Source organism: Phalacrocorax carbo, chromosome 3 (assembly GCF_963921805.1).
Source record: "Phalacrocorax carbo chromosome 3, bPhaCar2.1, whole genome shotgun sequence".
NCBI lineage: Eukaryota > Metazoa > Chordata > Aves > Suliformes > Phalacrocoracidae > Phalacrocorax > Phalacrocorax carbo.
Genome location: NC_087515.1, coordinates 79,018,175 through 79,031,289, shown reverse-complemented (window position 1 = coordinate 79,031,289; position 13,115 = coordinate 79,018,175). Strand labels below are relative to the sequence as shown.

At 36.4% G+C, this 13,115-nt stretch overlaps 1 protein-coding gene across 1 annotated transcript in view; it reads left to right on the top strand.

Moving 5' to 3' along the window:
* The window catches only part of AFG1L (AFG1 like ATPase), a 74,205-nt gene that overhangs the window by 19,086 nt on the left and 42,004 nt on the right, over window positions 1-13,115 (top strand). Inside the window, exons 4-7 of the mRNA XM_064447504.1 lie at window positions 43-144; window positions 1,538-1,668; window positions 6,884-6,983; window positions 9,900-9,958. Coding sequence (XP_064303574.1) covers window positions 43-144; window positions 1,538-1,668; window positions 6,884-6,983; window positions 9,900-9,958 — 392 coding nt within the window. The remainder of the gene's footprint in view (window positions 1-42; window positions 145-1,537; window positions 1,669-6,883; window positions 6,984-9,899; window positions 9,959-13,115) is intronic.

The following is a 13,115-nucleotide window of genomic DNA, read 5'->3' as shown; positions in this document are numbered from 1 at the left end:
TTAACTACCTATTGGGTGTGTTCTTTTGTTTTTTATTTGAAGGCACAGGAAAGACAATGGTGATGGACATGTTCTATTCCCACTTAGAAGTAGAAAGGAAAAAGAGAGTCCATTTTCATGGCTTCATGCTAGATGTACATCAGAGTAAGTGCAGACCCAGGTATTTATAAGAATTTTGTGAAACATGGTATCTGTTAAAAAGTCTGTCTCATTCTCATATTCATATTAATTGGTGTAACTCTAAGAATTTAAGAAAAAAAAAAGTAAAAACTAGAAGTTAAAGGATTTCAGCATTGTCTGTCATACCAGAGTAGATATTAATTGCATATTATTTCTGAAGTATCTTTTCTCAAAGATTCTGTATACCTGATTGTGTAGTAAACTTGGGTGTGTATATAGGATTAAATCCTTAACTAAATGTTCTCCAGTAACCAACTACCTTACATGCAATCTGAAGAAGACAATTGCTAAAACTGAAACAGTAAAGTTTAAATTCAATCTGCATTTTGAATCAGCAATAACTAAACCAGGTATAAATGCCAAAGAGAATGAGAACTGTTCTGGTTGGCAAACTTAGTAATACTATCAGTAATTTAGAGGAAAAAATAATAGAAGGAAGTTCATCCGAAGTGTCAGAAGATATTTCTGACACGGTGAATAAGGCAAGTCGTTTTCACTGAGACACTGGTTTAGATATTTTAAAATTTGCTTCTGTTTCTAAATTCTGTGACCTTAAAATACTGTGAGATTGTTAAATGACGCTGTAATTTACAAGTATTTTAATAGCTGCATTTTTCTTGGGAAGCTTTCATCAGTGTAAACAACTTCTGCCCCTTTTAGTGCCCTCTTTTCTGTCACCGCTGGGTCACTGTTAAGAGTTTTTGTTTCCATTTCTTGTCATCTGTGCTTAATCTTAACAAAGGTAACTTCTTACTGCAGGATCTTTTGTTTTCTGAATGCTTGTTTATAGCCAGATGGAATGCAATCCATGAGACAGGGAAGTATGGATGTAATAATCTTACTTTGTGCCAGTATCATCGTTACATTTTAAAATATAACTGTGTTGCTATGTCTGCGTTCTTTTAACTAAATGCATTCTGAGTATGCCTTCAGAGCTTGCAATGCACAGGGCTGTGCCATTGATTCGTAATCACCGTAAGGGTTTTTCATACTCAGAAGATTAAGACAGAAAATGCCAGATTACAAAGTGAAACTGAAACTAAGGTAATTGATTGGAGCAAGATAAAACTGTAATTCATATCAGTTTTAAAATATGAAGTATAGGTGCCTAGCATTCAGGCGTTCTTTGTTTTTTGTTTTACATATTTCTAAACAAGAATACGAATCACAGAATCTGCAAGCTTTGATAGTTGCCTAGATGTGTTTGAAAACTGTTTTGCTGTCTTGAAATCGGACTAAATTTTAAGCTTTTTTTATTTTTACTGGACTGGGTTACTTGTTTTTTGGTAGCTAAATAATTTTGTTCTCCCTATCTTAGAAAAAGAAATATTTGTTCTTTTCCATTTATCAACTCTAGGAATACATCGCCTTAAGCAGAGCTTGCCAAAAAGAAAAGCAGGATTTATGGCCAAATCATATGACCCTATTGCACCAGTCGCAGAGGAGATAAGTGAAGAAGCTGCTCTCTTATGTTTTGATGAATTTCAGGTGAGAAGTCAGAGATCACTCATTTGCTTCAGGGGCAACTTCATAAATTTACTTTTAATCTTAAAATATGACACAGGTTACTGCCAATAAAGTATTTGAATCACTGGCTGGTAGTAAACTGTAGAGGTTGAAGTGTAGAAACCATTTCACAGTTTTGAAGATGATGGAGTTACAGATTTTATTTTTTTTCCTCCCAGGAGATAAGATGCAAGTTAGCAGTGTAGGTCGCCTTATGATGCTTTCTTCTGTCAGTCTAGTTACTGGTCGTACAAGAGGGTATTAGAGTTTGGTGAAAGGGTCATGAGTACTTTAGGGCAGGGACCATCATCCTGTACTGAGTCTGTACAGTGCCTGGGAGAGTAGTCATTTGATACTTGCTTGGCATGCCTGGTCTTTGCTGTAGTTTATATAATGCAACAAAATCGTCTCAATGTGATTAAGGATGTGGAAATAACATGTCAAATTCAACCTAAATTCTTTCATAGAGTTACTGGAGCCTTTGGCATGGCAGTGCCACATTATATCAATGTAACTAACATTTTTAAGGAACTTTTGTTGAATTAAATGTGAAAATTAAAAAGAAACTCATAAAATTATCTTTGTCTAAGCAGACTTGGTTGTTCCAATTGTTTTACACAGCTTGTGAATTTTGTTTTAAAGGCATGTCACCAATTTAAGTTAGAACTGCTGTGTAAAAAATGTTAGGAGGGAGGCTAGAGGTGTTTGGCAGCTCTAATCAGCTGAGATTTTTTTAATTCAGAGAAAAAATGCAGAGCAAGTTAAGAACAGATCTGTGTTAGTTCTCAAATCGCCAGTAGGAAAAGAATCATGTATTAACTATGAATTGTCTTCTGCTTTTAAAATAATACATTACTGAAATGGATAGAGCAATTTATATTTCCTAGCTATTATTTTACAAGCCTGTGCACCTGAGAAAATAACCAGTTTATTATCAGCTCCCATGAAGGGGATTTTTGTAGCTGTAAAGTAGTAGGTGTTTTAATTACTCTTGCGTTTTTTTACAAGGGGTAGTCCTGTGATCTATGATTTCAGAATGTTTTGGATCATTGCAATTGCTGCTCTTGGATAATTTAAATTGTGCTTTATCTCATGAATATGAATGCTGTGCTTCCAAAACTTGCAGTATAAAATCTAAATACAGAGACAGTTGTATTTACACTATGAAGAAATGGGAAGGTTTGAAGAGGGAAGGGAGGAATGTAATGACAAACGCTCAAATGGTAGGCAGGGGCATCTTTACCACGGATTGGTGTAAATACCTGCTTTTCAGTATAAATGCCCACTGCTTTCATATCCTGGTGGTGCTGTGTTTCCAGACTGTCTGTCATGTTTCCACATTTTAAGTGGTGAGACTGGTATTTTTTGTTTCCAAATTGATTGCCTGCTCCCCCTGCTGACTTGCTTGAGGTACATCAGTCACTTCAGTTGTAAAATTCACCTGGTTTTGTCGGTGAGTCACAGTTGGGAAAGTAATACAAGAACTATACTTCAAGATGTTTATCTAAGACTTTTTATTCTTATATGAATTTTAAAAATGTATTTGTTCTGGGCGTACTAATGTTCTAAATTCACAGATTTCTGAACAGCTGGATTTCTTGACTGGTTTTCTATAGCACAGAACACTACGCAGGCTTTGCCTACTGAAGAGGAGTCCTAGCTTTCTGAAATTTTGCAGAAGGCACTGAATTAGGGACAAGAAATCTTCTTAAATACTCATAAAGTAGTGCAGTGACTGGAAGAGCAGCTCACATGGTGATACAACTAACACAAGGAGCCATATCTAATTCAAGATGTTTGCAGCTCATTTCCCCAGTAGAGGTAATGGCTAGATTTTACTGCAATCTGATTCACTCATATTTAAAGAATTGGTAGATTAAAATGAAACCGGAAAGAGTCAGAGACTCAAAATATACACTGCTCTGACTTGCAGACAAAGCTGCTGTCTGTTTTGACAGATGAAGTGTCAAGTTAGGTCTACACTACTTTGGCAAAATACTTTTGTGTGTGGAGGAAGTATCAGAAAACTATTGAGATTTGCTTGAAACACTTCAGGTTGCTTTCAGATACCTGTTGGGAAAAAAAGGAGAATAAGCTGAATTTATTTATTTATCTTAAGATCAGACACACGGACGAGTGATATTGTAACAGGGGCAGCAAAGTATTGTTAACACTCATATTTCAGAGGAAACCAAATGCAGAACTTTAAAATACAAAAGCATTGCTGAGGTTGCACATTCCTCTTTGACAGCAGGCTGAAAAAATAAAAGGAAGTACTCTGAAGTGAATCTTCTTGCAAAGCCTAGAGAACTGTTGAACTAGTGGAGAGTTGACTAGTTGATGTAGAAAAATACTTCAGTACTTTCAAAAGTAGTTTTGAGTATTCCAAAATATTATCGTATTAAAAAAAAATAATTACTATATCTTAAATGTTTCTTTTTGCAAATACTGTGCAATAGCCAGGACCTTAATGATGGCACCAAGCTTCTGAGTTTGTTCATTTTGAAGCAGGTTTTTCGTCAGCATTTGCCTGACCCACACGCTCTCAGATTATTAAAGCATTGCTGTTTCTTACTGATCTTTGTCGTACAGTTTACAGTAAATATTAATGTCTTTTTTTTAAAATCACGAAAGTCTTAAGCCATTCTAAAAATGTGTCCTCATTGTGGAAAAAAAACCCTAGAATTAAGCCATTTGTAATCATAATTTTTATGTTTCAGAACACAGAGGTTGGCCAATAAAAAGACACTAGTTATTGTTTAACAATCAAATAACTATACAAGGTAGTTAGAAGTGCTATTTTTGCCATATGACTGTAACCTATGCTAGTACTGATAATGAGAACAGCATCCCTACTTCTTGGTAAGCTGGATGATCATACAGTGTTAGTCATTATGTATACCATTCGTACCACTTGGACTTAAAGCAAACTACAATTTAGGGAGTTTTTACTAACCTGCATGCTATTAAAAGCCTCTAATAAAAATTAGGCTCTTATTTTTGTGCTAATACTAATTACTGATAATACATGCTTATGTTTGTCATTCATTACGTGGAACTGTACCAATCAGTGGATGACTGAGTCTCAGGCACTCACACATGTAAATTAACTATTAGTCTGGTGGTTTTTTCTTTTTTCTTTTTTTTTTTTTCATGAGTCATAATGGAAAGCAGCACTAGGTCATAAAAATCTTTTCTCTTAAATGCTAATTTCTCCATTCTCTCCATTAGCAGTCTCTCCTTATCGGTAATTTGTAGCCTTTGCTTTTGTTCCCTGTTGCAGTGAATGCTGGATACAGTAAAAAACATGAGAAATGACAATGCTTTAGTTCCTGTCTACCTGCTTTACCTTGTAGAAATTTCCTCTCTTTCCCAAGCTGTATTATTATGGGATCATTAATATTCTTTTCTTCCCTGTTTTCTAACATCCCTGTAGCATGCTTTACAGTATTTTTAAACAAAAAATATCGGTAACAAAATTATTTATAAATATTTTGGTTTTAAAACTTGTTTTTAAAACTTTTAAAACATTTTAAAAACTTGGCTATTAGGTTTGCTTGTGATACAAGAAATTCAGTTCCCCCAAAAATGCACTTACATACCAATTCCTTGTGTGCCTTGTTTTTTAGGAACAGGGAAAGTTCCTAACTTTTAGTATTCAGAAGAAATAAGTTATCGATAGGTGGGTGCATAAGCAGATATATTAGACATGTAGTACAATAGTGAATTACTACATGCTTTTTAGAATATTGAGTCTTAGAGATCAGGGACATGCAAATTTGAGGAGTGTGTTGCTGACTGTGTAAAAGTTTGTTTCTAGAAAAGGACAAAAATTCCCATATTAATGCATTCCTTAGAACTAATTAGAACAAATCTTTGGAAGAAGGAAACTGGTGTTTACATATGGTTCCTTATGAACATTATTGCTTCCAAACTAGCTGTTAGAAATGCAACCTAAGTCTTTTATTGTCTCTAGTGTAATATGGAGAGTGTGGTGGCAGTGGAGTAGGGAAAAAAATTTTACTGGTTAAAGTATTTCTGTAGTTGTATTACTATGACAACATATACATGTAAAGTTGTGAAAGCCTAGCAATCTGTTGTGTAATGAGTGAGTATAAAACTCTCAGCATGCTACTACTTTTTATTTCCTCAGAATTGGGGTTTGTTTTGGTAAGTCAGAGTGCAACAAGTGTCTATATAATAATCAAAAGGAATGCACGAGAAACAAGTGTAGCACTAGGATTTCCAATCGCAGTTGGTGAACTCCTGTAAAATCTAAATTGCTGTTGTAGCAATGGGCTTTTTACAGAAAAAAAAAAAATTACTACTTTTTTTTCTCATTTGTATGGAGTGGTTTCTGTTTCCTCTTCTTTCTTGGTACTGTAAAGCAAGTTTGTTAAGCTAAGCTTAGATAGTTAAAGAAATTGTATTTTATAGCTCTTTGTTTTAGTCTTTTGTTGGTGCCACCCCCCCTTTCCCCCAGTATCACTTGCCCCAACCCATTTTTATTTTTTTATTCGTGTTTTGTGGCTGAAGGTTAGAAGAGGCTGACTGTGCTGGAAGTGACTGCCGTGCCTTTTGATTATTCATGGACAGTAATAGAAGGCACTTAAAAAGAACAATGAAATTGCTTATTTTTGTGATGGGCCATCTGTTGAATTGTTTTTTGCAACAATCACACAATAGTATCTATGTCATATCATTCTATTTTCAACAGCAGCTGATTATGTATAGTTGGCTACTTGTCTTTATTTCTGAAGTCCCATGACCATTTAAATTCACCTCTGCAAACCTTTGCCTCAAAGGTAATAGAAATGTAAAACAGCCGGTGTGTATTTTCTTTGTGTCTTCTGTTTTTTTTTTCATGTTGTTTGTAATTAATTAGGCCTCTTAAATGTTTAGGTCTGTTTTCTCTGTCTCCCACCTGTAGTTTTATAATAGAAGTTAACATGGAATCATTTAACAATTGGTAAAGAAATGGTGGAGTTCCGCAATAAAGAGTGGGCAAGTTTTGAAAGACCGTGGTACATTCACTGCTTATTAATTATCCCTTTTATTTTTTTCTCACCAAGCAATAATTAGAATCTTTTCTCCATGGCTTTCACTAACAAGCATTTTTCCTAGCTACAAAGCCACTCGCAGATCTATTGCAGCAGAAGCTGAAAGCAAGATAAAACAAATGTGTTGTCTTCTGTAGGTCACTGACATTGCTGATGCCATGATTCTGAAGCAGCTTTTTGAAAATCTATTCCAAAATGGGGTTGTCGTTGTGGCAACATCTAACAGGCCGCCAGAAGGTAAAAACAAACATGGTACTGGTATTATCCGAATACAATGAACTCAGTATCTTAAAAAACAATTGTATTAAAATCATAGTGTTTAATACTGATAAACTGTCTAGTTGTCAAGAATCTGAGATATTCCAATTTGTCCCATTTTTCTTGTTCTTAAGGAAGAAAGGTTTTTCACTAAGTCTTAGCCCTCTCTTCTCTCAAACACAAGGTGTTCCTCCCCGCTCCTCCCCCCAAATCCTTCTGTGTTTTCTGATCTTCCCTGCTCTATCCAAACCAGTGGGAGGATACTTGGATACGAGAGAGTTAAGGAGGGGTGAAATATTGCCTCTGGTTTGGATGTATTCCAGGGTAGGAGAAGATAGTATTCTGCAGAAGAGAGGGGGAATGAGAGTACAATCCTTCCCAGTTTTTAACTTGGAAACTTGGAGACTTGGTCCACCAGCAAAAAGCAGAACCTCTTATCAAGATGCCAATCTCACCGCCTGGTTTGAGGTCACTCACTGGGAATTACGTAGGTGGAGAGTTGTTTCCATTTCTAACAATATTTTTAGATAGTGAATAGCTGGGTAGATCCTTCTACAAAGTCTCCAGATCTTAAGCAAGGGGTTTTTAAATGGGTTTAAGCAAGCAGTAATTATAATTTTTTGTAGAGGAGAAAAATGTTTGTTACGGTGTAGCATTAGCAGTTAGCATAATGCATAATTTCTAAGCAACTTTTATGAAACTTTGATTCATTTCAGATGTTTGCAAAAAGTACTGAAGAGTCACGGTGTTAACTGTAACTACCAGTTAATTTTTTCTATCCAAATTAATTGTGTAAAAGAGAATCACTAACGATTTACAATGCACTTTATCTTTAAAAAAAAAATAAAAAAATAAAACATTCAGATGTTTTACTAAAGGAGGAAATAATTTCCCACTGGTTTATTTTCTTTGTTTGAGCAAACAAGATGAAATCATAACTGCTGTAGTTGAGTTAACTATAGATAAGCTGGACGCTGGTGCCGTACTCAGTTCAGAACCACCCCTTTGTTTTTTGAAGCACTGCTCTTTAAAGTTCAGGAGAGATTTTCATTGTAACCTGGGGTTTGTATCCCACACCTTAAATTGAGATCTCCGTTTGTGACCATTATCATTGTATGGGGTTTTTTAATCCATGCCAAGTTACTGTGTCAACCTGAAAGACATCCGCTTCTACTAGCTACCCAACAGAGAATGTCAAGAATGGCATCTCCAGAACTGAGCTATTTTGCAGTCCAGATGTTGGTCAATGCTCGTCTCTTCTTCCTTCCTCACTACCCCTACACGCATGCTGTGTGTGTCTGAAATCCTCCTGCAGGAAAGAGAGGTGGGTTAGTGTAGTATGCTTCATCAAGGTTTAAGACTGACTCGAGAGATTAGTTTTTGGTGAATACAAAGGGGAAAAGTGCCTTTTTAATTAGAGAGCAGATGTACCCATCTGCTGACCATTAATGATATGCTTAACCATGTAAAACTTCTGCCCCAGGGGAATATGAGGGAAGATACTGAGGCACAGTGTTTGACAAATCCTGGCTTCATTTCTCCACCAAAATTACTGTTTGTTTTTCTCTTCCGCAGAAAAGAGAGGCATAATACAAAACTCACAGCCTTTACTAACAAGAACAACTAACAGAAGTAGCTGTCTTGTAGTACAGTTACATGTTCATTAATTTTTGCAAGTAAATATGTAATTGGTTGCTGTTTAAACAAATGTATAGCTGTTGTGATTTACAGAGTTATGAATGAGAACGAGATATGGCTTCATACAACCTTGTTAGTAATTAGGGTGTGGAATTGCCTTCACTGATGGTTTTCCTAGATGTTTCTGTGTACGTATCCAACTTTGTAGGTGTCCTGTTGGTTTCTCAGGCATACGATATGTTCTGTCCATCATGAGGTGTCGGTACAGCATAAAAACTTTAGCCTAGTTGTAGCCTTCAGACATTATGGGGAATATAGGTGGTATTAATAACCTGGCATGGTCTTCACAGGGAATTTCGGTGACATCTCTGCCAGGTGTCTGTATTCTCTTTATTCCTCCTGTTAGTCATAGGTGCTGTACTGCCTTTTTATAAGGCTTCCTAATATTAATGAAAAAGAGCAGCCCATCATACAGTTTAAGTGGTAACATTTTCAATGAACATGTTGGGCAGTTGGATAGTTTCCAAGGAAGAGAACTTTATGCTGTATAAAATGTAGAGATAAATGAGATGTAAAATGCTGCTTTGCAGTTTGTTTTTATAAATAATTTGTCTTTTCTTTGAGTTCAGATTTTTCATTTTGTTACATATTGTTTTTTAAATTCAGTGCATTTTTTAGCAACTTTGCAAAAGTTTACATATTCATCAATTGTCGTCATTCCCCACCCCCCACCCCCCACCCCCCGACCCTTTTTCTGGCTTTGCAAAAGAGTACCTAGTAGAATTGCTAGAAGATAAAGCATACCACAGTACACTGAATGATACTCACTTTGTAAATTCAAATAGCATGGTTTTAGTTCACATTGGGTTTTTGCCCTCTGCCAAATATTTGGGACTTAGCAGTTGCGTAGTTTTGGCCTTATAATAATACCCAGCATTACAAATCCTCTTTTATATCCTTGCTTTGAAACAGATGCTGGTCTTATTTATTCCGCTAAAATCAGTTATATGTTGTCAGAGATTTAATTCATCTTTCACTCCCTGCCTCTTTCAGACTTTCTCAGAATGTTCCTTTCTTCCTTAAGAATGTGTTGAATTTTCATACAGCAAAAGAAGAGAAATCAATTTCAGTTCTCCTTTTCTGCCTTTTGTTCCTCCTCTCTCGAGCAACACTGAGTTTTATTTGCCAGACTAAAAGACAAGCTGACATTGTGATTAAGACTAAGTAGCAAAATGGTACTGATTTCCTTTCTTTCAGATCTCTATAAAAATGGTCTTCAGAGAGCTAATTTTGTACCATTCATTGCTGTGCTGAAGGTAAGGAAAGTCACTTGTTAAATGCTTTTCAATTTTGCCTGCTGTATTAGAGATTTGTACAGGATTGTTTTGATACTATTTTCCAGATAAGATGTATATGCTTTAATTGTTCGGGGCAAAAATAATTGAAGGTAAGGCAAAAAGGAACTCTTCCTCTCTAGAATTAACATGTCTAGAAAGCTGGACATTTTTACTGTGACAAAAAGTTATCTTTTTGACCTAGGTAGCACAACTTGTTTGTTTGGATAGGACTTCTCTTACCAGTGTGTATATGCTGTGTAACATTATTCCTATAACAGTTATACTGTGTTGTACTTGTGGACATCTTACATTTATTATGCTACAAAAACTTGGTGTTCCTTTGGTGTAAGGAAAGTAGCATTTGGTATGTACCCCTCAGTTACCTTGTTTCTGGGGGGTCTTTCTCGTGTATAAGTGGTTCTGTGAATGGGTGTGTTTGAGGCTTCTTGTGATGTTCAACAGCAGCAGCTCTGAAGCAAGCTTCCTGGAGTCTGCATGCTGTGGTGTAGCAGGCCATAAACTACAGTTGCTTCATTTAAATTAAAAAGTGGAGCATCCTTTCTCGATGTGAACAATACAGTCAGTGCTTATTTTGTGATTAAAAAGAACACATGCTGAACTCACACTTTTAAGTTCTGGGCAAGTCGCAGATATTTTTAATTCACAAGCTATGATTGTATTGTTATTGAGGGCAGGCATAAAGCTCCTGTGTCCTGCTCTGCCTGGATTGACATGACATGTAAACTGGAAATAACAGCACTTCCCTGCCTCACAAAAGTATTGCCAGCATAAACACACAAAGAATTTTATCTGTATCAATATCTAAGATAAAAGAAAGCTAAGGCAGAGGTCAGAGTAGGTTTGGCGTAGAAGAAATTTGGAATTGCTGAATAAATACATTGGTTGGATGTTTTTGTGAAGGTGGTCATCAGTACAGCAGTTGACAGTGCCTTGGGTTTTCAGCGGGGCATTTTAGAATCATAAGATTGCTTAATTGTCTAAGCACCTCTGAAAGTCCTGTCTAATGTTGACATTTGAGCAATTACCAGGTTTCAAAGTTAATGTGCCATTGACATGAATGGGGCACTCATATATATCTCAGAATGGCTGTGGATAAAGTCAGGATGGTTACCAGTGAAAGTGGTTCTTACCTGGATAGCTTTATAAAAGTAGGAAACATAAAAATAAATGAACAGCCACTTCCACTTCAGATTCTTGAAAAGGGTTTATTCTGTAGCTGACTGCATTGGATGCAGGAGAGGTCCTGATCGCAGAGCATTTTCAAGAATAGTAGTAGTTACATATGCATTTGCTTTTTGAAATGCAGCATGCATGGCAAATCTTTCTTTTCTACATACCCTTCCTTGTTGACTCTTAGTTTTCTGCCTTGATAAATGTAAGGCTCTTCCATTCCACTGATGGTCAGACTTAAAGAATATCTATCATATGTGCTTATTTGTAGTTTCCTTTTTTCTCTTTTTGGCTAGCTGAAGAAAAGTAAAATGTAGTTTATGCATACAGAACACCTAAGCAGGGCTGGGAAATTAATCTGAACTTTTAGAAGGGACCTTGTGGATCGAATGCCGACAGAAGCCCTAAAGGTGGGTTGTTTTACAGCTGTGACAGAGGATGGAGTAGTGCGAAGAGAAACAAGTAGCACAACCCAGACTAGAGGTAGATGAACATTACCATGATAATGAATGGAGAAAAAAGGTTTCGCTCAACATTCTATTCACAAGGGCCTTTCTAAAATTCTAGTTACTTGTCATTGTTTTTTCCCCTACATCTTTGTGTTTTAACACTGCTCCAAATATATCTGCCTTTATTGTCACGTTAATAAATGTTATCAATACAACATGATTCTTTCCCAAAAACATAATGCCTGAAAGGTGAATCAGAGGAAGCTTATCAACAAATGCTTCTCTGACCTTTGTTGGAAAATGAAAGGGTAATGGCAAGGTATTAAAAATAATAAATAAAAAAATTCCAAATCTACATTTTTAATTCAGTACATCAGAAGTAGGAATCAAAAAACCCACACTGTATTTTACAGTAAGATTTTAACAAGTGATCTTTACATTACAAAGGCGTGGATAGAACTAAGTTGATACTCTGGATGTGGTGTTTGGGAAATGCAGATTTAGGCCTCCCCAGTGTGTGTATAATCTGTTTCATGGCATTGGTGTTAATGGTTGGAGTAGCTTCTGCCTCAGCTGTTTATAGTTCCGTGTGTGACTTTAGGAAATGTAAAGATGGTATCTTCCAGGGTTTTACATGGAAATATAAAGGAAAAAAATTATACTGGATGCTTGCATATGTTTGATTTACTGTCTTCTCTACCTTTACCTCACTCCAAACCACGTGTGTCTGTGGTAGTGTCAGTCTCATCCAACCTGTTCCCTGGCAGTGGCTTTGACGACTCAGACTAACTCCTGCCTTAGTTTTCTCTAGGCTCAGAGCCTCCTGCAGGGATTTTGTCTGCAGTTCAGTGGGGGTGAATGGGTGGATTGATTTTTTTGTTTCAGAAATTAACTTATATGATCATAAATGTTAAAATATGGCTTTAGCACTACAAGTAGTTCAAGCTTAACACAGGAGCTTTGAATTCCTTTAAATATTCCTGGGAAGATGGGGTGAATGGGAAGCATTGGCAGTACATTTCTGTGAAGATATGTTCCACTTGAAATAGATTTCAGGCTGTTTTCATTTCTCATAAATGGAATGCATTGTTCCTAGATACCCTGGTAACTGTTATAAAAAATCTTGCTCTGTCTACAGATGGTCAAAAGAAATGTTACTTTCCTGGACCTAGAATTGCCCATGTTCATCCTTGATGTTTTTTTATTTCCTTCAGGCTGTATCATTCCAGTATCTGTATTTGGGTCCATATTTCTTATAAAGATAACTACAAACCAATTTCTGGGGAATAAGCAAAAAGGTGAAACAGCACTTTAGGGGAGATAGAGTTCTCTTGCAAAGTTTGTCTGTATTGCCTTTGTAGGTGGTAGATTACTGGGGACAAGTGATTGCTGAACGCCTGCGGTGGGGGGTGCAGTTGATAAGTTCCACTCTTTATGGCTGCATAAAAGCTCCAGGTCCTACAGCTGGTGGCCACGTAAAAGCTCCACACCTGTGT